At 45.0% G+C, this 24,458-nt stretch overlaps 1 protein-coding gene across 10 annotated transcripts in view; it reads left to right on the top strand.

Annotated features, from left to right (window-relative positions):
* TJP2 (tight junction protein 2) overlaps positions 1-24,458 on the top strand; it is a 189,344-nt gene that overhangs the window by 99,951 nt on the left and 64,935 nt on the right. For 2 of the 10 annotated variants that reach the window (XM_035029088.1, XM_035029087.1), the window contains exon 1: positions 12,206-12,364. The exons of the other annotated variants lie outside the window; for them this stretch is intronic. In XM_035029088.1, the coding sequence (XP_034884979.1) occupies positions 12,305-12,364 (60 nt within the window). In that variant the 5' untranslated portion in view covers positions 12,206-12,304. Of the gene's footprint in view, positions 1-12,205; positions 12,365-24,458 lie in introns of those variants that run through there. 10 annotated transcript variants of the gene reach the window in all.

Genomic DNA, 24,458 nt, shown 5'->3' with positions numbered 1-24,458 from the left:
GGATCATGACCTGAGCCGAAGGCAGTTGCTTAACCAACTGAGCCACCCAGGCGCCCCCTTCCATCCCTTTCTAAATAACACTGTCATTTGTTTAAATCTTTTCATCTATATTTAACACAGAAATGGTCCATTCATTCTGCTTAACACATCTTACAGGTTACTAACTTACTATTTACATTCTACATGTCTTACAAATTCTGCTAGGGTTTTAAAAGCAACATACTTCCTCAGTATCTATGTGAAATAAATCTTAGGAGTTTCATCCATCTGATTTTTTTCCTTGTCCTCTGTAACAGTTTTTTTTTTTTTTAAGATTTTATTTATTTATTTGAGAAAGAGAGGGAGCATGAGCGGGGAGGAGAAGGAGAAGCAGGGAGCCTGATGCGGGGCTGGATCCCAGGACTGTGAGATCGTGACCCGAGCCCAAGGCAGCCGCTTAACCGACTGAGCCACCCAGGTGCCAGTCTATACCAGTTTTTTAAAAAGAACTTTAAACAGAAGTATTTATTCAGCAAATGATAGTATATTCATAGAAATGGAATATTGTGCAATTAGAAACATGATGATATAGATCTATATTGCTGTGAAAAAAGTCAAGCAATATTCTTACGTGGAAATAAAAGTAGCAGAAGTGCATGCCTAGTATGGCCCCAGCTGTGCAAAGTTGTATATGGTATCAATATGCTTACCTGCAGAGAGGTACCTGGAAGGATGCTCATCTAGTTTATAATAGTAGTTTGCTCTGAATGGTGACAATGTAATTCTATTTTGCTAATTTTTTTTTTTTTTTTGAGAGAGAGAGAGAGTATGTGAGCATGCATATGTGTGCACAAGCCAGGAGAGGGAGAGAGAGAATCTTAAGCACTCTCCACACCCAGGCAGAACTCCATCGTATGACCCTGAGATCATGACCTGAGCCGAAATCAGGAGCCTGATGCTTAACTGACTGAGCACCCAGGCGTCTCGTGTTTTGCTAATGTTTTAAGATCTCCTGTGTGGTTTGGGTAAATAAACAAGTATCATGTATATAAAAATAATTGAAATACAAATGATATGTGTATATGCAAATATATGTATGTAAATAAATATAATAAAGAGAATGATGGGACCAGATCCTTTCTTTTGCAAACCAAAGACAGCATTTTGCAAATGGAGAGAATTATTTTCTGACCTTCTGAATGTTTTACCTGCCTTCAAAATGGTAATCTTTCTGTCTTGTGTCAGAGCATTAAAACAATGTCCCTAAGGGCGCCTGGGTGGCTTAGCCAGTTAAGCGGCTGCCTTCGGCTCAGGTCATGATCTCAGCGTCCTGAGATCAAGCCCGCACAGGGAGCCTGCTTCTCCCTCTCCCTCTGCTGCTCCCCCTGCTTGTGCTCTTGCTCACTCTCTCCTTCTCTCTCTCAAATAAATAAATAAAATCTGAAAGCAAGCAAGCAAGCAAGAATGAAAGCCAAACCTCCCTGATAATGAGCCTCACTTGTGGAGGGGGGGGTGGTACATGCTCAAAACATCCGTTCCCCTGCCCCTTCTCAGACCCCTCTGAATCAGCATCTCAGGGAGGGACCTGGGAGGTCTCAGGTAATTCTTGTCCTCAGAGAAATTTAGCAGAAGTCCCACAGGAACATAAATGTTGTGAGCCATATCTTCAACTTGGGTTGCGCGCCTCCTGGAAGTGCCTTTCCCAGGCCTGGCGTCCTTTGTTTCCAAGACCCGCACTAATTTATGACCGCCCTGGAAAGCTATCTGCTTGCAATGTTTTTCTAAGGCCCCTTTCAGGTCTGAGAATTCTCTGAAAATCTAGGAGACTCTTCAGCAACTTTAATCTGTGCTGATCAGGGATACCGAATTCTTCAGACTAGAGGGTTCTGGTGATAATTTTCTAAAGCAATTCCCGTGTTGCCAGAGGCCCCTCTGGTTCCCTGGAGGACCCGTGTCCCTTGCAACAGTCCCCTGGGCCTCTGTCACCTCAGGTTCCCTCCCTGCCCAGTGAGATGAGGATCTTTTTACGTGGTCCAATTTTTAACCTATTAAAGTGTTTTTTCTTAAAGTACTTGTTCAGGGAAAGGGTGCTGTGGAGTCCAGTTAGACACTAGATCACATTTCTATCAAGGATTCTCATTAACTAGCTCATGGCTGGAGTCAGATGCATTTCGGGCCTTTACCTTCTTTCTTGTCTTTTTTTGAAAAAGAACTTTTTATTACTTTTATGTACAGAAGATTCAACAGCATACACTCAGCCCAGTTTGGCGACCAGTTCTTTAGCCTTTGCCTTTTCCAACTTGGCGATGCGAGCCAAGGATGTTGCCTCCCCAGTGTCGGAGGATCTCATCATATCTGTCATTGTCATTGGTCCTGATGGCTTCCACCGGCTTAGCCAGAGAGCCTTTGTCTTCTGAGTTCACCTGTGTGATGGCGACAGTGGTGCAAGTTGTCCTGTGGGCCAGATGCCCCAGCTTGGCCTTCCCCTTGATAGTGCAGTAGGGAACCCTCATCTTATGACCCAGCTCAGTGGGATCCATAGCACGTGCAGTCCCTACCAGCTGAGCCTTCTTGTCCACCAAGGTGGTGACAGTGTTAACCCCAGCTCGAAGGACAGGCCACTTAGTGGGGACCTCCCCTTTGCCGGCACTTTCTTCTCAGCCTGGGCCAACAATCTCTGCTTCTTCTCTCGCCTTGTCTCTGGTCTGTACTTGTGGGCCAGCTTAAGCAGCCGAGGAGCTGTTTGGCGGTCCAAGGCCTGGGTGAGCTGGTTCATTGCAGGAGACACTTGCAGGCGTTGATAGAGAACAGCCCTTTGCCTGCTGCAGCCGGATGTGGAGGGGCTATTTGACAAAGCGGGTGAGGTCCCTTTTGGGTGAGATGTCCTGTCCGATGCCAAAATTCTTGGGCCTTTTCTCAGACAGGGGATTGACCACTGTCTTGGCCTTCTGCTTCTTCACGACAGAGGTTTCGGGGCCACCTTCTTCCCCTTAGCCTTCTTCCCTTTCGGCGTCTTGGATGGCCGGAGGAGAGAGCTGTGCAGCCTACCTTTTCAATATTGCGTGGAAACAGTTTCACAAACATGACTCCCCGACACTTGGTTCAGCAAAAAGCCTCCTGAGTTCTGTTAAAAGGCGCCGTGAGGAAGACAGCAGTAGCAACACCAAAACCCCACCGGTCCCTGACTCCGTGCAGTTGTCCCGCTGGGGCAGAGGCAGTGAACACGGGCCGGAGAGCACTGGGGAGGATGGGCTTCGATCCAACAGACCTGTGTCTGGAATCTCCTCCGCTTCCTACCTGAAGGGACCTCATGCAATAGCTGTTTTCCCCTCTCCAAAGCAGTTTCCTCATTGGTAAAGCACGGCAATAATACCAAATACCAAATACGGAGGGGGACGCTGTGAGGACTTACATGAAATGAGCTAAAATAGTGTTTTGAAACATTTCTGGCACATAGTATGTGTTTAATCCATCTTTGTTTATCAGGGTTTCTGTTTTTTTGTTTGTTTGTTTATTTTTTTTAAGGTTTTATTTTTAAGTAATCTCTATACCCAGCGAACTCAGTACCCCGACATCAAGAACCGCTCGCTCACTCCAAGGACTGAGCCAGCCAGGCACCCCCTGTTGGTACTGGTTTTTAATGGAGGGTTAACAAGTGGCATCTGGAAAGAGTGTGGATTTTGTATACTCTGCAGTGTAAACAGAAGTTCAATAAACCCCACCTCTGAGGCCCCAGGGCACCCTGCCAGGAGGGGAGGATCCTCCAAAGTGTGGAACACTCTCCCTGGCAGGGCCTGTCTGACCAAACTGTGCTTCGAAAGGTGCTTCTAGGATCTCCAGGCCTGGAGCTGGATTATGCCCTGTCTCGACCCCCTGTCCAGCAGACTGAGTGTACCTTGACCTTGCCTGCCAGCCTGAATGCACTCAGACCATCCCCATAAACGTCCTGGGAGCCTAGCAGGTGAGCCTGGCACCACGAGGTCGCCTACTGTCTCCCCAGCACCAGGCCAGTGCCTCCTCAGACACGTCACCCATGCGGCCCACAGCTGACTCTGAGGTGCATCACCAATTCTCCTGTCAGTTCTGTGGCTAGCTAAACCCATCATGCCCAGAAACATTGCCAGGAGGGGGGAAAACATCGGGAGGAAAAGCTGGGGTTTGGGATTTGTGTCAGTGGCCGAAAGAGGAGAGGGTGAATTGAAAGCCGCCATCCACTGAGAACTGAGAATTTTCTCCCCCGACAGTCTGATGTTTTTATCACTTTGGCACTCACTCCTTTTCATCTTTTCATTGTAGTAAGAACAACATCCTTGCCAATGTCTTACCAGTAGTAATAATAACAATAAAGTTAAAAAGGGAGAGCCGTGGACACTAGGGTCCTTTGCTGTCTTGGGCTGTGGTTCCTCTCTAGGCTTCCCTTAGCCCAACCACACCACCCACCACCCCCACCTTTTCACAACCCTGCACTCTGCTCTTGGAAATGTCCGCTTCACGGTAAGCAAAACACTCAGCTGGACTCCGTGTCCTTGCTTTAACTTAAATTTGACTCTCTCCTGAGGGCATCCCTTTCTGGTTGCCACCTCTAGGGATGCTTCCAGCTTTAGATAGAGAAATCTAAGCAGAAGCTGGCTCTGTGGTCCAGGCAGAGAAGCTCAAACAAAGGCACTAGGGCAGAAATGCGCCTGGCAGGCTCTCGAGAGCAACAAAGAAAGGCCAGTGTGGTTCCAGGATATGCGCTTGGGAGAGAGCAGGATGAGCTGAGTTTGGAGGGGGCAGCAGGTTCGATTCGACTTGGAGGCTGTCTTAACCAGCTTGTACTCTGTAACAAAACGCCATAGACTGGGTGCTTTGAACAACGGGCATTTATTTCTCACAGTTCTGGGGACTACAAAGTCCAAGATCAAGGTGCTGACAGATTTGGCTCTCGGTGGGGGCCCTTCTCCTGGCTGGTAGGCAGCTAGCTGCCTTCTCCGTGTGTCCTCACATGGTCTTTCCTAGGAGTATGAGCCTGGAGAGAGCTCTCTCTCTTCCTCTTACAAGACCACAAATCTCATCATGAGGGTCCTCCTCTCATGACCTAATCTAAACCTAATTCCCTCCCAAAGGCCCATCTCCAGATAGCACCACTTTGGGGGTTAGGGCTTCAACCCCTTTTGGGGGGCTGGGAGGGACACAAACATTCAGCCATAACACAGGCCATGACAAGAAGTCTGGATTGGTGACATTTTGAGGGTTTAAAAGGATAGACTTATGGGCGCCTGGGTGGCTCAGTTGTTAAGCGTCTGCCTTCGGCTCAGGTCGTGATCCCAGGGTCCTGGGATCGAGTTTCGCATCTGGCTCTCTGCTTAGCGGAAGCCTGCTTCTCTCTCTCCCACTCCCCCTGCTTGTGTTCCCTCTCTCGCTGTGTCTCTCTCTGTTAAACAAATAAAATCTTTAAGTAAAATAAAATAAAATAAAAGGATAGAGTTATGAGATCTGATTTGCCTCATGAAAAGATCATTCTGGCTGTTGGGGAGGATGGATTGGGAGCGGCAAGGTTGAATACAGGGAGATAGCAAAGAGACAAGTCCTGGAGGAAGAGAAACTTTCTAAAATTAAAACATAATTAAAAAAAAGATTATTTATTTATTTGAGAGAGAGAGCAAACTCACAAGAGCACATGAGTTGGGGGTGGGGCAGAGGGAGAGGGAGACAGAGAATCTCAAGCAGACTCCCCGCTCAGCATGGAGCCCGACTCGGCTCAAATGTTCTCGACCCTGAGATCATGACTGAGCCGAAATCAAGAATCGGACGCTTAACTGACTCAGCCACTCAGGCACCTCAAAACATGTAATTCTTTATCAATTAAAATACTAATCTCTTAATGTTTTAGAAGTGTCTTTGGAAACTCACTACTGAAGATTTTTTGGGCTAAGTTAATCTTTATTCTTTAGATGATCTTTTAGGGATAAATATGTTGAAGAAATATTTATCCTGTGCTCATGAATATTTTTGTTTTATTCAATTTTCTTTTTTTCTGTCAATATCAAACAATTTTATTTACTATTTTTAAATTAAAATAGCACTGTAATAAGATCTCATTTTTGTTTAAATTATTCTGGTCTCGAACCATGAGAGACTATGGACTCTGAAAAACAAACTGAGGGTTCTAGCCTGGTGATGGGTATTAAAGAGGGCACGTTCTGCATGGAGCACTGGGTGTTATACGCAAACAATGAATCACGGAACACTACATCAAAAACTAATGATGTAATGTATGGTGATTAACATAACATAATAAAAAAATAAATTATTCTGATCTCTGGGGGTAGTCTTGTAGGTAGCCTTTTATCTATATCTGCAAATGTCTGGAATGTTCACCTAATGTTGAAGCTGGTTGTTAGGATTTTAGATGCTTTTTACATTTCTTTGTGCTTTTCTGAGCTGCTTTGAATATGCTTTTTAATGAGCATCTTATTTTTTTGTAAAAACTCACTGGTCTAAAAAATGAACAAAACTAAAAATAGTTTTCTTAACTATGGAACAATATAAATAGTGTTACACCTCAGTTTCCTGAACAGAAGAATGGCTGTGTGAAAATGGGCATTGCCCTTTGAGACACTAACATGTAGATAAATGGACATTTTGGAAAGTGGCAAACGAGAGACAGCTTTCTGCTCTTCCTACATAATATTAAGAGATTCAGATAACAATCCTGAAGACAGGGACTCTGCAAAGTGCTTGTCAGTGAACCAGAAACATAGCATTTCCAAAGGTAAAGCAAGAGTCTTGAGCTGCCCAAAAAGTTGAGGTGAACCTGAGAGGTTTTCTTGTGGATCATCATGCATTCATCTGTTTGTTTGCAGGATTCCAAGTGCTGGAGGCTAGCTTGAAAATAATTTGCTCTCTCTGCAATGTGTACAAACCTATGACTGTTACACTTGAAGTGGACTTCGTTCCATTGTATCTTATTTCTAGGACCATCATAGATCTGGATGAGGAGAATCTCAATCCAAAGTCTGTTTTTCCGTGGGGCTTGGGGGTCATGAGGGAATATATGGTACTAGGCGCAGTTCCATCATACACAGGTATCAGTGCTTTCACTAGAAACTTAGGAGTTGGGATACTTAGGGTAGCTAATTACCCTGACCCTCTCCTGCCCACCCCCCCAAAAAGAGAAAAGTACTTTAACAAACTTTGAAAGTGAGCAAGAGTAGTATTAAATAACAGAAAGTAAAGGCATGAAGGGCAGAGCAGAACTTTCCATGCCTTTCTCCTGGATGTTATTTTAGGGCCTATGGCAGGTGCTGATGGAAGAGTCTTTTAAGTGAACAAGCACGGTTACTGGGATGGCTGTTTGGACTGAGAAGGGTGGGAGAGGCCAGCAGAGAAGAGGCCACTGCAGGGGAGGTGAGGGCAGGCCAGGCCGTTTCTCCTGAACGGTGCCCCTCCCTTGGGCAGAGTGTTAACTGTGGCCTCCGCATGTTAGTCATTCCTGTACTTGGTCACCTCTCCCGCCTTATCATCATTTGTTTACTTGGTTATGTCTTCATCACGCTGTGAGCAAGCCCCCCAGTATATATTGTCTTTGTCTTCTCTGTATGTGCCCCAGGGTACATAGGTGTTCAAGAAATGTTTGTTGTGGAAAATTGTCTCTATGATTGCAGTCAGCCTTTCTGTGTGCAGGCCAACTAAATTGCTCAGTTACCCTGTCAGCTTTTCAATGTCAGATCCCTTTGTTCCCACTTAATGACACTTTATAACTATACTGCAAATATATATGTATATATACACATATACGTGTGTGTCTATATGTCTATGGGTGTGTGTGTGTGTATATATATGTATATATCCAAATTTCAATATTCTTGAGGAAATTTGATGAAAAGTGTTTAGTTTATCACATTGATTTGAAGTCTTCTGACCAACTTGTTACAAAGATCTTATACATTGTGATGCATACTGAAAAGTATTGAAAAACTGTCCATTACACAAACAACATGGCACAAACAATAACTACAATTTGAAAAGAGAAAGACACACAGTCCTATCCTGTCATCAGATCATGTTCCCATTTGCTTTCCAGTTCGTTTATATGTTTTTCATAGTTTCTTCATTGTCATCATAGGGTAGGTAAGATTTGTGTTGTTGTTGTTTTTTTTTTTAAAGATTTTATTTATTTGAGAGAGAGAGAGCTCGTGAGCGTGCACAAGTCAGCGGGGAGGGGCAGAGGGAGAGGGAGAAGCAGACTCCCCACTGAGCGGGGAGCCGATGTGGGACTCAATCCCAGGACCCTAGGATCATGACCTGAGCCGAAGGCAGAAGCTTAACCGACTGAGCCACCCAGGTGCCCATTTGTGCCTTTTTCATTGGTTACTATATCATTATTATCCTTGTTGCTTGACAGACTTGTAATTTTATTTTATTTTATTTTTTTTAAAGATTTTATTTATTCATTTGAGACACAGAGATACAGAGAGAGAGAGCATGAGCAGTGGGAGAGGCAGAGGGAGAGGAAGAAGCAAACTCCCCGCTGAGTCAGGAGCCCGATGTGGGACTTGATCCCAGGACCCTGGGATCATGACCTGAGCCGAAGGCAGACGCTTAACCATCTGAGCCACCCAGGTGCCCCGACAGACTTGTAATTTTAAAGGACAGCTTGCTATGCCAATTCAGTTGATCCGCTGTAATTCAGGAGCCCTCTATTATTGGACATTGATGTTTCCATCCTTTGTTATCATGAATTGGCATCCAGTGAAGTGCCTCACCTACCAGTCAGCCACGGGAGTCTGACCTCCAGTCTCATCTTCCTACTGAAACAGCTCTGGCCAACATGAGCACTGGTTCTCTTCTTGGTGAGCGTCTTCTGTTCTTACCTTAACTGACCTCCTCATTGGTGTCTGTTGTTGGCTATTTTCCCCTGCTTGGAAATTCATTCTTCCCTTGATTTTGTGGATACTGCTCCAGAGAGGTTTTTTCTTCCCTTTTCCTCTTTGGTCTCTGCTCAGGGGATTTGAGCTTGCCCCCTAATAACTGGCATTTCCAGAGATGGATCCTATCTTTTTTTTTTTTTTGCCTGTCACAATAAAGGTTATTATGAAAACAGGCTGGATGGGTCCTATCTTTAATCCTCTGCTGCCTCAATCTACATAGTGTCTCTGAACAGTCTCACTCTCACTTCCTCCCCTGACCTCATCTTTTTTTTTTTTTTTAAAGATTTTATTTATTTATTTGACAGAGAGAGAGACAGCGAGAGAGGGACACAAGCAGGGGGAGTGGGAGAGGGAGAAGCAGGCTTCCCGCGGAGCAGGGAGCCCGATGTGGGGCTCGAACCCAGGACCCTGGGATCATGACCTGAGCCGAGGGCAGACGCATAACGACTGAGCCACCCAGGCGCCCCTGACCTCATCTTTCTTGATACATTGACAATACTCAGATCTCTTCCTCTATCCCAGAGCTCTCTACCCAAGTACTCAATGACTAGTGCATAGTAGACAACTGAACATCTCCACCTGCATGAGCCATAGCCCTTGAAACTCAATCAGTCCTTAACTAAACTCACCTTCTTTCCTCAAGCTCCTCCCAAGATCTGCTCCCACTCCTGCATTCTCTGGTAAAGATACTGTCATCTATTCAGTTAAGCCAGAAACCTGAGAGTCACCTTAGACTCACTTCCCTCTTCCTTACATCATTTGTAATCAGGCAGTCAACCAGCCTGATGATTACTCTCCCTTAATTTCTCGAGAAGTGGCTCCTTTTTGTCTAACACGGCCTGATAGCCATGTCATCTCTCACCTGCCTTCCCACAAAAACACATTTTTTGTTGGTCTTGTCATTCTTATTGACACCCCCCCCCCCCCCACATTCATCTTCCTCCAGAAGCTGACAGAGTGATCTTTACAAAATGCCAATCTAATCCCACTTGTACTGTGTTCATAGGAGAATACAGCCCCTGCCTGCCTGGGCAACCTCACTTCCTGGCACTGAAGAGCAAGTCTGTGGTCTCTTCATTCCTTGTTTCTCCACTTGTATTTATTCCCTTCACCTGGAAAGCTTTCCCCCTTTCTGTCTCACAAATTCATTCCTGTAAGCAACCCCACATCTGGAAAGCCTTCCCTGAACCCCATCTGGGTGAAGAACCCCTCCCAAAAGTCCCCTGAGTCCCCTGAGCTTTCCAGGAATCCCAGCACTTACAGTTTCTTATTATTTACTGGGCATCTGCTGTAACAGACTGAGCTCCCCAAGTTGAGAGCCTAAGTCTTTTATCAGGGGTCTGGCTTGATAGAAGTGGGTCAGTGATTGATAGAATTTCTTCGGAGAAACAAATTCTAGGAGCGGCGTTCAAATGTGCAACCCATATGTGAAAAATATGTACTATGAATTCCTTCTCCAAAGAGTTAGTATTTATTTATAACTGCCACCAGCAATGCTAGTGTACTAACTGAATCATGTTTTTCAACAACTATTTATTGTTAATCTGTGTCAGGCACTGTGTCAGAAGAACAGTATTTCCAGCATACAACCATTTCAGTATTTGGGGCAGTGCAGTCCAACAGAACTTCCGGCAGTGGTAAAAATACTCTGGATCTGCGCTGTCCGCGACGGTAGCCACTAGCTGCATGTGGCTACTGAGCCCTGGAAATGTGACTAACGTGACCCAGAAACTGAAATTTTCATTTCCTTTAATTTTGGTTCATTTAAACTGAAATGTATTAAATACCTGCATGTGGGAAGTGGTTATCGTGAATCATGGACAGTGCATCTCTAGAGAGAAAAGGAAATCATTCAGCAGATAGTAGTGCTACCTTCTGGATTCCTTTCTTCCTTTTTAAATGCTAATGAAGCTCACATCACTAAGGTGGGACCCGTTCACTCAGGCTATCACTGTTACTGTTTGTCGGCACTACCTAATTTGGGAAACATTTTTTAAATTGGTGCTTAGGTCAGGAGAGTAACACCTTACATCAGGAATACTACCCAAACATCTGGGTCTGGAGACTTGAAGGCAAGTGGGAAATGTTACTCACAATGCTTTTTATCCAGAGGCATGCACTTAGCTACCCCAAAGGAGGCCAGAAGCCTAACACTTTCAGAGCGGCATCTGCTGGACTTGTTTTTCCACATAAACTGCCAAACTTGTTTTGATTAGGCAGGAAGTGAAGCAATTTTTCAGGGAGAGAGCCCAGCATCTGCATCTCGTCAGCGGCTCAGACCAGACCTTTTATCTCTTACCTTCCACTTGTGAGCCTAGGCCGAGTTTTGCTTTAAGAGAAAGCAATTTTAAGGGAAGAGCAAGGTGGTCCGCACTTCTTTCTCTTACAACGTGGTTCCCTTAGATTTCAAACCCCAAATTATATTTTTAATCAGTGTACCTGTTTTGAGTCTCCGAATAATTTACATGCCCCTAAAATAAGGAAGCTTTTACTTCTCTTGTGCAGTTCTTTGTACATAGGACTCTAAAACGAGTCAACGTACTGAGTTGAATTAAATAAATCCTACTGGCTAAGCATTTGTGACCTACTGGTAGCCTTTTAAAATGAGAGGGGTTCCGGTCTTTATTGGAGTTGCTGGAAATGTGCCGAAGAGAGAACCTGGAGTATGTTTTCCTCAGAAGTCGCGTTTTATTTAGCACCAACATCCCAACACCCTCGGAATTCGGGTAATCAGTTGTTGAGCTGCGAAATGTGGGGTACACTGCCGTGTTTGTGTTGGCTTGCTGGGCAGGCCTCTAGGCAGGGCAGAAAACTTCGGGGTTTCCCCTCTTCTTCCTTTCGGAAGAGAGCCAAAGAGGCGCCGCAAACCTCTCCACAGAGTGTTCGTACCGGATTCGCAAGCGACCTCAAAGACGAGCCCCGGGACCGACAGGCCAGCCTCAAACCTCCAGCTCCCCTGCCGGCGCTTCCCCCGCGCGCGCCCGGAGCGGGACCTGCCGGCCCAGTGCGCGCCGCGGAGCGAACCATCGCGCCGCCCGGGACGGGGGGTAAGGCGTGGGGGCCGCGGGCCGCTCGGACCGCGGCGTCCCCTTGCCGCCGCCGCCGCCCCCTCCCGCCCCCTGCCGGGAGTCGCCTGTGAAACGGCCAGTGGCGGGGGCCTCGAGTATTGGGCCTGCGAGCCCTCCCCGCACCCCCCGGCCGCGCGGGGGTGGTAGCGGCCCATTTGAGAGTTTCCCGGGTCCGGCGGCCGGCGCAGAGGCGCTGCGCTCCGGCGGGGGGTGGGCGGCGGGAGGAGGGACAAAGGGGTGCGCCCCAGGGGCCGGCCGTGCCGCAGTCCCGGCTCCGGGTCCGAGGACTGGTCCGCGGCGCCGACAACGAGGAAGAGCGGAGCCCAGGCGGGGCTTGCGCCCGAGATGCCGGTGCGAGGAGATCGCGGGTTTCCACCCCGGCGGGAGCTGTCAGCTTGGCTCCGTGTAAGTGCCCTCTCGAGTCCGCTCGGACGGGAGAAAGGTCTCGGGGAATGAGCGTGGGAGCGCGCGGTGGGCTTCCTGTTGGCGGTAGGTAGCTGCTACTCTCCCACCTGAACGTGCGGCCGAGGGCGGGGGGTGGATTTCACCCGACCCGGTGGTGGCTCATGGCCTCCGCGGCTCCTTGATCCTTTTCTCTTCTCTCTGAAGTCACTTTTCAGAGTAAGTCTCCAGGAGGGAGGGGGAAACCGTCCTGAACTCTGTCCTGGATCTCTGCTACCTCGAAGGCATCTCGTCCTGCCTGTGGTGTAGCCTGCTGCATGCCTTGGTGTTTTCTCTGCTTCAAACCACATACTTTTACTTGGTGCAGAGTTAAGGCATGTGTGTGTGAGACAAACTGACAACTCTTTGGAGACCAGGAGCTTCATTTTCCCTTTTAATCAGCTGCTTCTGTAATACCAGTAAAAGTTGTTTTCAGTAGGGACTGGAGATGGGGTTCTGGAGGAAGCCACAAAAAGGGAGTGATGAATGAATGCTTTCTACGCTGGTATTATCTTAACCTGTCACCATTCCCTTTCTTTTATGTCTTCATTTGTCAAGTTTCCGCTTTTACACAGTAGTTGAAGTTATAAACAATCAGGGTTTTGACTACAGGGTTTTAACATTCTTGAAATGTGGACGAACTTGGGAGTGAATACTCCAGGGCTTAGTAATGGAATACAGCCTCCCACCTCTATTTTAGCTTCACTTCTTCAGCGCTGCTTCCCTGGCAGCTGTCTGGTCTGACTAATAATGGTTGTGGTTTCCCTGCAGTTCCCAGCGGAGACTCACCCCATCATAGAAACTGCCCTGGGACTCCACACGCCCTCCCTCAGCTTGGGGAATCCTAGCAAAGGGGGAAAGAGGCCCTTTGCTTCAGAGCTTCTGGTGGTCTGTGCTAGGTGTGCTGACAATCATTTTGGGAGAACCAGCCCTGCTTTGTCAGAATCATTCCTGGGAGGGACGGTGTGTGTGGGTGGGTGGGTGGGGGGTAACATCTACACCCACACCTGGGAAGAAGATGTTTTAAGTGAGGAGCAGGAGTAGTTGCATTTGTAGCATTTAATATCCTGCTGAAGAATGAAATTTGACTATTCATTAAATTTTCCTCAACAGCTTCACTTCAGCGTGGGCAATACCCGTGTTAAAGACCGTGCCTCTGTTACACTGTCTTGTCGGAAAGCATGCACGTAATTAAGAATGAGTTCCAGTTAGAAATAAGGGTGCGATGCTGTGGCTTCTCCTCTCCGGGGAGATGGGAGAAGGGGCGCGTCACTCAGGCAACGGTGGCTTTTGAGGTGTTCCTTGAGCTTTTTCAGAGCTGCTACCGGATTGATGAAGGGGGATTTCTTTCCTTGAAATGGCTGCCGTCACCTTTTCATGACCACACAGCTAGTAACAAGCACCTCCCTACCTGCGGCGGTCTCTGTGGGGTACAAGATGAGCAAGACTCAGCGTCTGCCTTCTGAGTCCGTGAGAGCCGAGCATGTTAGACTGAGACTCTGGACTCTGCTGGGATACCTGTGGCTGGGGCGGGGGGAGGCGGGTGTGCGATACGCAGGCATACTCTGCGGGACAGAACTACGGGCCAGGTGGGACTGCCTGGTACACCCTCCCTGTAGGGATTGTTTTGGGGAAGAAAGGACCGCGTTTGAACAGGTACCTCACAGCGCAAGCCAGTGAAGAAGATGGGGCTAGGAACACGCCCACCTCATAGGGTTGAGTGAGGACTAGCATGAAGTGATGTTAGGGTGTTGGGCATGTGTGGGTGCCAGGTAAATGGGAGCTACTAATAAGAACCAGGACAGGTGCTGAAAGTTCCAAGGGCTGGGTCCTGGGAGGTGGTAGGATCTAGAAGTACAGGTAGGAGGTATCAAGTAGGTGTCTAGGCAGGAGCCGAGTAAACAAAAAGAGTTGCTCACACTCTTGAAAGGCCTTGAATGCCAGCAACAAAATTTGGTGGGGAGGGGGAGTCCTAAAATCCCTAATGTATTAATGACTTGTATTTCCCTACAAAGAAGTGAACCAGTTTCCCAGTAAAAACTTCACCCCACCCCCTACACAGGGAATATTACTATTTTTGAGGCACTGAAATGCCTAAGACCAATGAATTTTAACCTCGCCCCCCTGGGGAATTCCATTTGCAAGGACTTCTGCCTACATTTGTTTAACTTTTGATCTAATTCTTTGTACATTGACAAAAGGTTACAACCAGCCATTTATCTTTTGCAGAAGTGCCTGGGAATGCAAGGGAGATGTAAAAATCCCTGCAGTGACTTAAGTTTAGAAAGGGTTTCTCTTCTGAAGGTATTTTTTAATAGACAGGTGAGTTCTTGAAACTAGGCAGGGCCACTTTCGTCCTGTGGATAGTAGTACATTCTGTAGTTGACAAAGTCATGCAGATTGGGGCTGGGAGTGCCAGGAGGTGTGGGTGGCGGGGGTGGGGTTAAGAGGAAGGGTTAGTAATCACAGCTGAAACTTTCAACATACACTTACCAAGAATATGAGGCATCAGGAATTCCTTGCCTAATCCCTAAAACAAATCCCATTAAGGAGTTGTGGCTACAGATTAATTTATCTAGGTTGAGAGCTGACTCCCTATAAAATGCCTCATTGATTAGATTCTGAGCAGTAATCAGGGGGCCAACAATTGTTGGCCAGATGGCCTTGGAGTAGCCAGCGTTGGTGTTGAAAGGCATTTTCCATTGAAGGTGATTTGGGATGTAGGCACATAGGAGGGTGTGACTGATGTGCCTGTGTGTTGGGGAGTACAGTTGGGGGGCAGAATATCTCACGTTTTACTGAGTTAATTTCTTGCTCCTAAATCCAAGGGTTGGGGTCAGAAACAGACTTAGAGGTCAGATTTAACACCTGTTTAGGGAGTTAAAAACGCCAGAGATTTTTTGAACTTCTCGGGGTTAAAAAAGAAATCTTCCCTAAAACTATTAATGGCCTACTTCAACCCCACAGGATTTTTTTTTTTTTTTTAAAGATTTATTTATTTGACAGAGAGACAGCGAGCGAGGGAACACAAGCAGGGGGAGTGGGAGAGGGAGAAGCAGGCTTCCTGCCGAGGAGGGAGCCTGATGCGGGGCTCGATCCTGGGACCCTGGGATCATGACCTGAGCCAAAGGCAGACACTTAACCAACTGAGCCACCCAAGCGCCCCCCCCCATAGGAATTTTTATGATGACCCTTGTTAGCAGAAGCCGGTATAGCTACCAAATTTATGTGGGTCTAAGGTGATATTACCATTAACAATTTTTTTTTAAGACCATGTAAGAGCAGTGTGAAAAAGTTTTCAGGCACTCAGTCCTAACATTAAGTACTGGCAATAGCTAGTTCCTGGTTTGAAGGGTACCTGGGAGATACAGCTGGCTAAGCTTGCACACCACCAATGTTACCGTACGCGAAGCAGAGCTTAGAGTTGGCAAGTGTCTGCTCTCACTCTTTTCAGCTTGATAGGAAATGTACTTGGCCTCTCACTTCTAGAGCCCAGGTAGGCCTGCAGAGGCCTTCCCATGATGGTGATGGTTTCATTCTGTTTTTAAGGGATCTAGAGCCTTTATCATCCAGCGGCCACAGCATCCAAAGTTTCATCAGCCTTGATAACCTATGAGCTCAGAAGAGAGACTGTCATATTGAAAAAATACCTGATATGTTAATTAAGCATTTTTTCTGCCTTTTTTTTTTTTTTTTTTTGCTGTTCCCTGAATAGTGTTTTCTAAAGTGTGCTACACAGACAGACTTACAGGTGGCACGTTACTTTTCAGTTACTGTGCATGAATACTGTACTCCAAGGATGAAAAATATAAAGCCGGCTACCAAATTCACTTATTTCCTAGACAGGTTGCTTAGAATGAGGCACAATAAGTATTAAGTAAAACAAAGAGTTTGATGTAGGAGAAATAAATTTTGGGGATGAGTGAGATGAAAATAAGGGAAAAATTGTGAACACAGCCCTTGAAATCTGAGACTTGGTAATACTGTTTATAATATGAGTGTGATGTTTAGTTACGGAGAGCTGCCTGAACCTTGACCCACCTTCAGGAATGTCAGACAAAGTCTGCTGGTGTGAACCTGTGATAGGGTGGACAGAGAATGGAGGAAATACTTTGGCACTGCAGGGGGACAGCACTCTGCTATGGAGCACGGCTTGCTCTCCTGATCTGGCAGTGCTGGAGAAGGCAGAGAACCAAATAGCATCTAATTTTTTTTTTTTTTTTTTAAAGGTTTAATTTTTAAAGTTATCTCTACACCCAACGTGGGGCTTGAACTCACAATCCCGAGATCAAGAGTCGCACACTTGAGTGACCAAGCCAGCCAGGTGCACCGAAATGCATTTAATTTTTTAAAAATGTAGCTTATGTTGGTCTGTAATGTAGGCTTTAAACAAGGATTGTAGTAGGAATTGGAAGTCTTGAGGTTTAAAAAAAAAAAAAAAAAAGTAACCCTGCCTTGACCTAGAAAAATGAGCAATTGAAGTTCATGGTCATGGTAGGTAAATAAAACCAGAATAGAAGACACTTTGAGTCACCAAAATCCTTAATCTGTGTGTGCATGCACACCTTTTACGTGAAATCCTAAGCCTTCAGTTAATAACTTGTACTTCAGTTGTTTTAAATCCATGCAGATATTTGTTTAGTGCCTCTGCCAGATGGTTATAGTTAAATCAGGTCTTTAACCTTAAAAACGTAATGCAGTCTTTCTTAATCACTTATACACCTTGTACTTTTGTTTTGTTTTTAAGTAAGCTCTACCCCTCAACATTGGGCTCGAGATCAGGACCCCAAGATCAATAGTTTGCGCCTACCCACTGAGCCAGCCGGGTGCCTCCCCACCTTGTACATTTTAGACCATTAGCAATATGCATTTTTGTAATGTTTATTTTGACTTTCAGGCTAATATTTAGCCTAATTAGAATATTCATGGCTTTTAGTTCCTCTTTGTCTTGTCCCAACATTGCATGTGTGTGGGAGTTGAATGCAGATGTTTTCTAAATTTTACCTATGTGCATATATAAAGACGGACTTCAGAATTAATTAATTAATAGGGCAGTTATTTTCTATTGTAGACTTTAATCAGCCATATGAATATATACATTATGTTCACAAGAAAAAAATGGCATTACCTTGTGAAACTTAATTACAGTATGCCTCATCTGATAGACACCGTGTATGAGACTAAATATATAGTTATATATTTATAGTTAGTGACAAGCCAGAGGCATTGGAGGGGGATATATATAATACATTCTGAGACAATTCTTGGGATAGTTAGTGTTCTTGGTAGGTAACAGTTATTAGGCTGTAATTAACAGATAATGATTAAAGTCCGGTTATATCTTTGCCATTGTATTAAAGAAAAGCTTTGGTAGAGATGAAAGAACACTGCAGATACTCTATATTTTGTCATTCGAGTTGAAGGTGAACAGGGGAAATAATGCTTTCTAATCATCAGTAGGAATAAATTAACTTTTCTCAGACTTGCAGCTTCTAAGACCTTCGTTCCTCTGAGGAGGAAGTAATGGTCCAAAGTGGCTTTGTTGGGAACCATCTTGGAGAGCCATTTCTTGTCACAGCAATAAAGGCAGTGTTGCAAGTTCTAGGTTGTGGGGTTTCTTTTATGCCTTATGTAGTAGAGCACACCTGAGACCCTGAGTCTGTGTTGGGAAGGAGGGTAGTGTATGCTCTCAGAGGCAGCCAGCTCATTCTCAGTCCACAGAAGACGGTTCGCAAAGATGTGTGGCAAAAGCAGAATGAAATTATTTGAGGGAATTAATTAGCAAAAGTAACCATTTCTGTTTTTGAAAAGAATGACTCGTTTAGAAGGAATGTCCCTGTGAGCTCATTTTTAGAAGCCTGGTTCCTCCCTTACCCTTCTTCACTCAGGCTGAATCAATTTCCTTCTTGCCCGTGATTGGTTGGTATGCACATGCCAGTATTTATTAGAGCCCTTATCGTGTCTGCTCCATGCCTGTCACTTCCCGTCTGCCGTGAGCCCCTCCTTGGTCTGAGTCATCTGGGTAACCCCAGAAGCTGACAGGGCACCAAACATATCCACTAAGTTTACCACATTGAACCGACTGGATCTGGGGAAGGCTTCTGTTGCATAAACCAGTAAGAACTGAAGACTCACTGGGAACTCAAGAAGAGTGGATTCCTGACATTTATATAGTGAGTGGATGGATAGTTTGTGAGTAAGGAAAAAACCTGCAGAGTTCTGACCTGACCTTTCCTGTAGCGGTGTGTAAGCTATACTAATGAGCTGGGTGACTGCAGCTAAGGCCTGTAAATGGAGATTTCTTTATAGGGAAATGAGTAGTTGTATTTGAAGGCCTCTGAAGTCTTCTCTAGTGCTTAAGGTTCTTAAGTGGTTGGGTATAAAGCCGAGAGAACATTCTAAATAATTTCTATTGGTTCTTGTCGTCTTAAAGTGCTTTCATGCTCCTTAAAAAACTTTTGTTTGTTTTCTTTTTGTTTTTGTTTCTTTCTTTTAAGAAGAGGTCCAGTGGATTGTCTCTGAAAGATACTTTTCTAAAGGACAAACTGAGAACCCAAGAGTGCCAGTAGTTGTTGAGCTCATGAAGTGCTGGGAAGATCTATTATTCAGTTGCCCCTTTAATAATGTACCACCAGTGTGTGCTGTATTCTCTTCCTTGCTCTGCAGCCCAAGCCAGTATCTGCAGTCATCTTGCATCGATTCTGGAGAATCGTTCTTTCTCTTTCTTCTTCCCCTCCACTCTTACCAGTAAGAGCTGCCTACTGGGAGTCTCCAACATCCCCTTCTTTTCCCATAGACTTCTCTTTCGGGGGCCATACTGCCTGTAGCAGAAGCGAGGTAAGGCAGGCCCAGAGGTAGGAGTCTGGTCTTCACAGATGGGCTGAAGATAAGCCTCCTGGCTACTGCTGTATGCCCTCATTGTTCACTAACACGGAATCACTCACTGTCACTTGAGTTTTACCATCACTCAGGCACTTCTGAGTTTTTCAGCATAACTTGAGGCAGAGCACTTTGCCTACCTTGGATGGTCTGTTTAGTGTCTGCGTGAGTTTTAAGAGGGGAGAGAGATTTGTGGCATCTTAGACACCCATTGAGATTTTCCAGAAATGGAACTGGAAACATTTGTGCTTTTCCTTCTGGTGTTATTGTTGGAGTCTAAAAACAGGCAAACGGCAACACTGAAATAAAGAGGCACTGGGTTCATCTTGAATACCAGTGGCCTTCTTTCTAGCAGACCTAATCTGAATTTTAATCAGAGGTCTGGGAGAAATAATTTACTTATACTGCTTAAGCGCACAGTTTGCAGGTGTCTTTACCCAAGTCAGGAAGAAGCAGGAAAGGTGGACTCAATTTACCAAAGAACTGAGGTTTAAAAAATGTGCAGGAAACTGAGAAAAATTTTCCCATAGAAACAGTGGTATCCAGGGTCTGTCCTTGCAAACTTGTTTACTCATAATGAAGCTTTTTTTATATTGTTGTTTTTCTGGTGTTTTAATGAAGTATAACAGTAAAATGCACAGATCTCAAATGGACGGCTTGATAAGTTTGTTTTTGTTGTGGTAAAGCACATGAGATCCACCCTTCTAACTGTTTTAAATGCCACAGTTCAGTGGCATCTAGTACATGCACAGTACTGTGCAGACCCCGCTATCTGGTTCCAGAGCTGGGTGAACACTTAACATGAATGTATTCACTCCTGTGGTTACCACCTAGATGAAAAAACTGGACTTTCCATCACTGTAGAAGCTTCTCTCTTGCTACTTTCTGTTACCACCCCAACTCCAAGGGAACCTCTTTTCTGACTTCTGTCACCATGGGATAGTTTTGCTTGACTTTGAGAGGATCTGTATAAATGAGTCAACATTTTGTGTCTAGCTTCTTTTGCTCAACATAACTTCTGTGAGATTCATCCGTATTGTTATCTGATTCAGTAGTTCTTTGTTGCTGAGTAGTAGTCCATTTATATGAGTTATCACAGTTTGTTTATCCATTCTTCTTTTTTTTTTTTTTTTAAAGATTTTATTTATTTATTCATAAGAGACAGAGAGAGGCAGAGGGAGAAGCAGGCTCCCCGCTGAGCAGGGAGCCCAATGCGGGACTCGATCCCAGGACCCTGGGATCATAACCCGAGCTGAAGGCAGATGCTTAACCATCTGAGCCACCCAGGCGCCCCTATCCATTCTTCTCTTGATGGATATTTAGGTTGTTGCCTGTTTGTTTGTGTTTTCCTATTATGACTAAAGCTGCTAGGGAAATTACCCACACTTTGCCTTGTGGACTTATGCACTCACTTATCTAAATTCCTAGGAATAGATTTGCTGGGTCGTATGTCGGGGATGTGTTTAACTTTCATTCTGTAACTGAAGTCAGGCAGACCTGGGTGTGAATTCCTTTGTCCTCCCACTTGCTTGCTTTACCTCAGGCAATTTACTTTCTTCATGTTCAGTTTTTCTCAGCTGTAAAATGGGCACTGTGTACCTGATCAGTCAGGGTTCGGTGTGGAAAAGGGACATCATTTTAGCTATTTCAAGGAGAAAGGAATTTAATGGAGAGCATTAATGCCTACAAAACAAGAGGCTGGACAGACAACAGCCAAGGGCCCACCACTGGCTTTCATATTTGCACCCCAGCAAGTTAGAAAGCTGCTGTGGTCCAGAGCCAGGACCTTGGAAACACCCTTCTACCTGCTCAGCCTCTGCAGCCCAGAGGTGACTGAAATGGTAGGGAGCTTAGTGAAAAGTGCAAAGCTCAGGTCTGGCAAATCCTCCTTGCCTGCGACTGCTGCTATGGGAAAAAAGAAAACAAACGGCATCTGCTTTCCTTCCTCCTCCTAGATCTTAAACAAGCACACCCTGTTGGCCAGGGGGCTGGGGGTTTCTGGAAGTAAGGGAAGAGGAGTGCCAGACAACAAGAAATGGGATAGACGCCTCCTGGGGTGGCACTGGTGACCTAGGTGGAAACTTACTAGTATCATCATTATGATGTAAGAACATTTGCCGAAGCAGTCCTATGGCCGCTTTAATGCACATTCAGAGTCTGTCCTTTGACCTTGTAGTCACCTGCTGGAGGACGGATGCTGCTGTCAGACCTACCTGTCACATAATTGTTTCTCTGAAGGGCCTCAGCTTCTTCAGCTACTAATCTGTGATTCTAGGTACTTTTCTTTATGAGTAAGCTTAAGAAATTATAATTTGCAAGCCTACCAATTAATACAGAAACTGAAAGGTGACTTAATTCTAAGAACACTGCTTTGATGTATACTTTATGAAAATTACTGAGTGTTTTCTTTTTGAAGTCATTCTGATTTGTTAGTTTTTAATAAAGTAAAAGGTGATATATAAATCTTGTTAATAGGTGGGCTAAAAAGGATGTTCCCTTTTTCTGTCTTTATCTTTTGACAAATGAAATGGAAAGAAACTAGATTTTTATCCTATTTGGTGCCAAGAATCTCCTGCTGACAGCACATGCTAGTCTACTAAAACATTTGGCAATAGTGACTGTCCTGTTTCTAGCTTATATTATGAAATGTGAGCTGCACTCTACTGCTCTTGAGACATTTTCAATCAATTGAATCAATTTTTTACTTCCTAGGGACCTTACTATTACTGCTTTGAGGTGGGCTGCCCAAATGATTTATTGATTAACATTTTATTTTAGGCTTCTGTCTCTAGTGCTACTTCTGAAGGCTCCTTGCAGAAAAATTTGAAGTGAGAGGAACGCAAATATTCTAAGTGCCAAGATAAGCGTGACCAGTAAATTCATTTCAGCCACTGGCGTAGCAGTTAGAGTGAGCTGGCTCTTTGCAAAGCTCGCTTAAATTTGATTGTGTGAGAAATATATTGACAGTATCCCATTTTCTCTCTTTTTAGCCAGACTAATCCAGTTGGCCAGGGCTAACAATGGATGTCCAAACAGTTTACAGTGGTTAATACAATGGACAAAGGGTTTCACTGTTTGGAGAGTAGAAAAGAGAGCTGATGGGGAGCTTCTTAAGGGCACTGACCTAATTCACTCCTTCAACAAAAATGATAAAAATATATATGTATTCTGATCCAGGTGTCTATAAATATTTCAGCTAGTACTATTACGGCCTCAGGAAGGGCGGTGTGGAGCTGTTTTGTGTGTTTTGTAAAGTACAGCCTTTATTTTTATTTGACAGTGGCCTTTAGATTCTTTTTTTTTTTAAATAAGCCAAGCTCTGGCATGAACTGATATTCCACGAAAGTTAGGGAATTAAGAAAGGCAGCTGAAATCACACGTCACCCTCCTCACTCCTGAAACCTCCTCACATTCAGGAATTTTAGTTATGTACTTTTTTAGAGATAAACTTCTCTGTGAGCCTTTCTTCTGTAAATGTGGAGAAACAGAACTGGGTTAAAAATAAAGTTAGTTCAGGCATTGTGTTTATGATTTACTTTGTCCAGAAAACATAAATTGCCAGTGTTTTTGCTATTTATTACCACGAAATATTTGCAGTCAGTATGTACTGCCTCAAAGAATATCTCTCACCTATTAATAGAACAGGAGCAAAGGAAGAGTGCACACATCACTATGGGGTAAAAAAGCTTGGGCTTAGTTCTAAGTTCCAAGTAACAATTGCATTGTGGTTTGGTTTGTTTGTTTGTTTTAAGATTTTATTTATTTGACAGAGACAGACACAGCGAGAGAGAGAGAGAGAGAGAGAGAGAGAGAGAGCGCGCACAAGCAGGGGGAGTGGGGGAGGGAGAAGAAGGCTGCCTGTGGAGCAGGGAGCCCGATGTGGGGCTCGATCCCAGGACCCTGAGATCATGACCTGAGCTGAAGGCAGATGCTTAAGGACTGAGCCATCCAGGCGCCCTGAGTAACAATTGCATTGTTGTTTTAAGTGGTCTTTGAGTGTGACTGGATGATTAAATATAAATGTTGACCTGATTGGATTATGTCTCAGCCATGAACGGTCCTGAAAAAACTGCAGTAACCTAGCACTAACCTATCACTCTGGATAGTTACCATACATGTTCTTTTGGCTTTATATTTGGGATAATGATTTATGCAGTGAAATATCATAGAAACTGGGGTGCTGTCATATCTGTCTCTTTCATCTGTTTCAAGTTGGATATATTGGCTTTCTTTGTGTAGTCCGTGCTACATGGATAGTCCATTATCTTCCTAAGAAGTAACGTAAGCTTTTTGATTGGGATGAGCTTAATCAAAATGAATGCTTGGAAACAGAACTGCAAAAAAAGTCCTCAAGTAGGTCTAATCTAAATTTCAGGGCATATGTTTATCTTTTCAGAAAAGCAGCGTGTTTTCACCGGGGCCTGTGTTCTGCCAAGTGTTGGAAGGGGTATCAGTGTCACTGTTGGTGATTGTGAGTTCTTGAGAGCGGGTCTAGATCTTCGCTTTCCTAGTCCAGACAGCATAGTTGCTCAGGCAGTGGGGGAAGGTGAAAGGAAGAAGTGGAGCAGGTAAGTCTCAAAGGACTGAAATGGGATCTGCATGAGTGTGTATTTTCTCCCTTTTCTTACTGTATTCCCAACCCAGCAAAAAAGTATTTTGCAGGTGGCTTGGAGACTGTTGGAAACAGTAGCATTCCATCATTGGAGCAACAAATCTAAACTATGCGTTCATGGAGCTTGTAGAGCAGCTCTGACGCTGTGTCCTTCATTTCTACTCTGGGCATGTTGGGGGCAGGCTCACTCTGCTCGGTTCCCAAGTGCGCGGCAGAAGTCCTGATGTTTATGAACAATGCCGAGTCATGAGGGAGCCCAGGACACCAAGTGAGATGCCATGGGTTTTGCTCTGTACTGTTGGACTTCTCATAACTTCCTGTAGTGAAGTGAGGGAAGGAAGCGTGTGACTGACAGTGTTAGACCCTTGGTGCAGATCTCACTGACTAATCCTGCCCAGTTGGGGGTAGGTGTTAAAACATGATTTAATAGGTCAGGAAACTGACACAGAAATGTTAAGTAATTTGCCCCATGTCACACAGCTCATGTGGTAGGCAGGGCATTTGAGCCAAGGTCCACTTGACTAATTCAAAACCGGTAGGTTCTTCCAACTCCACCTGCCTCTGCTT

The sequence above is a fragment of the Mirounga leonina genome, unplaced genomic scaffold, assembly GCF_011800145.1.
Source record: "Mirounga leonina isolate KUSES-001 unplaced genomic scaffold, KU_Mleo_1.0 Mir_224, whole genome shotgun sequence".
Classification (NCBI taxonomy): domain Eukaryota; kingdom Metazoa; phylum Chordata; class Mammalia; order Carnivora; family Phocidae; genus Mirounga; species Mirounga leonina.
This window is presented reverse-complemented; position numbering and strand designations above follow the sequence as displayed.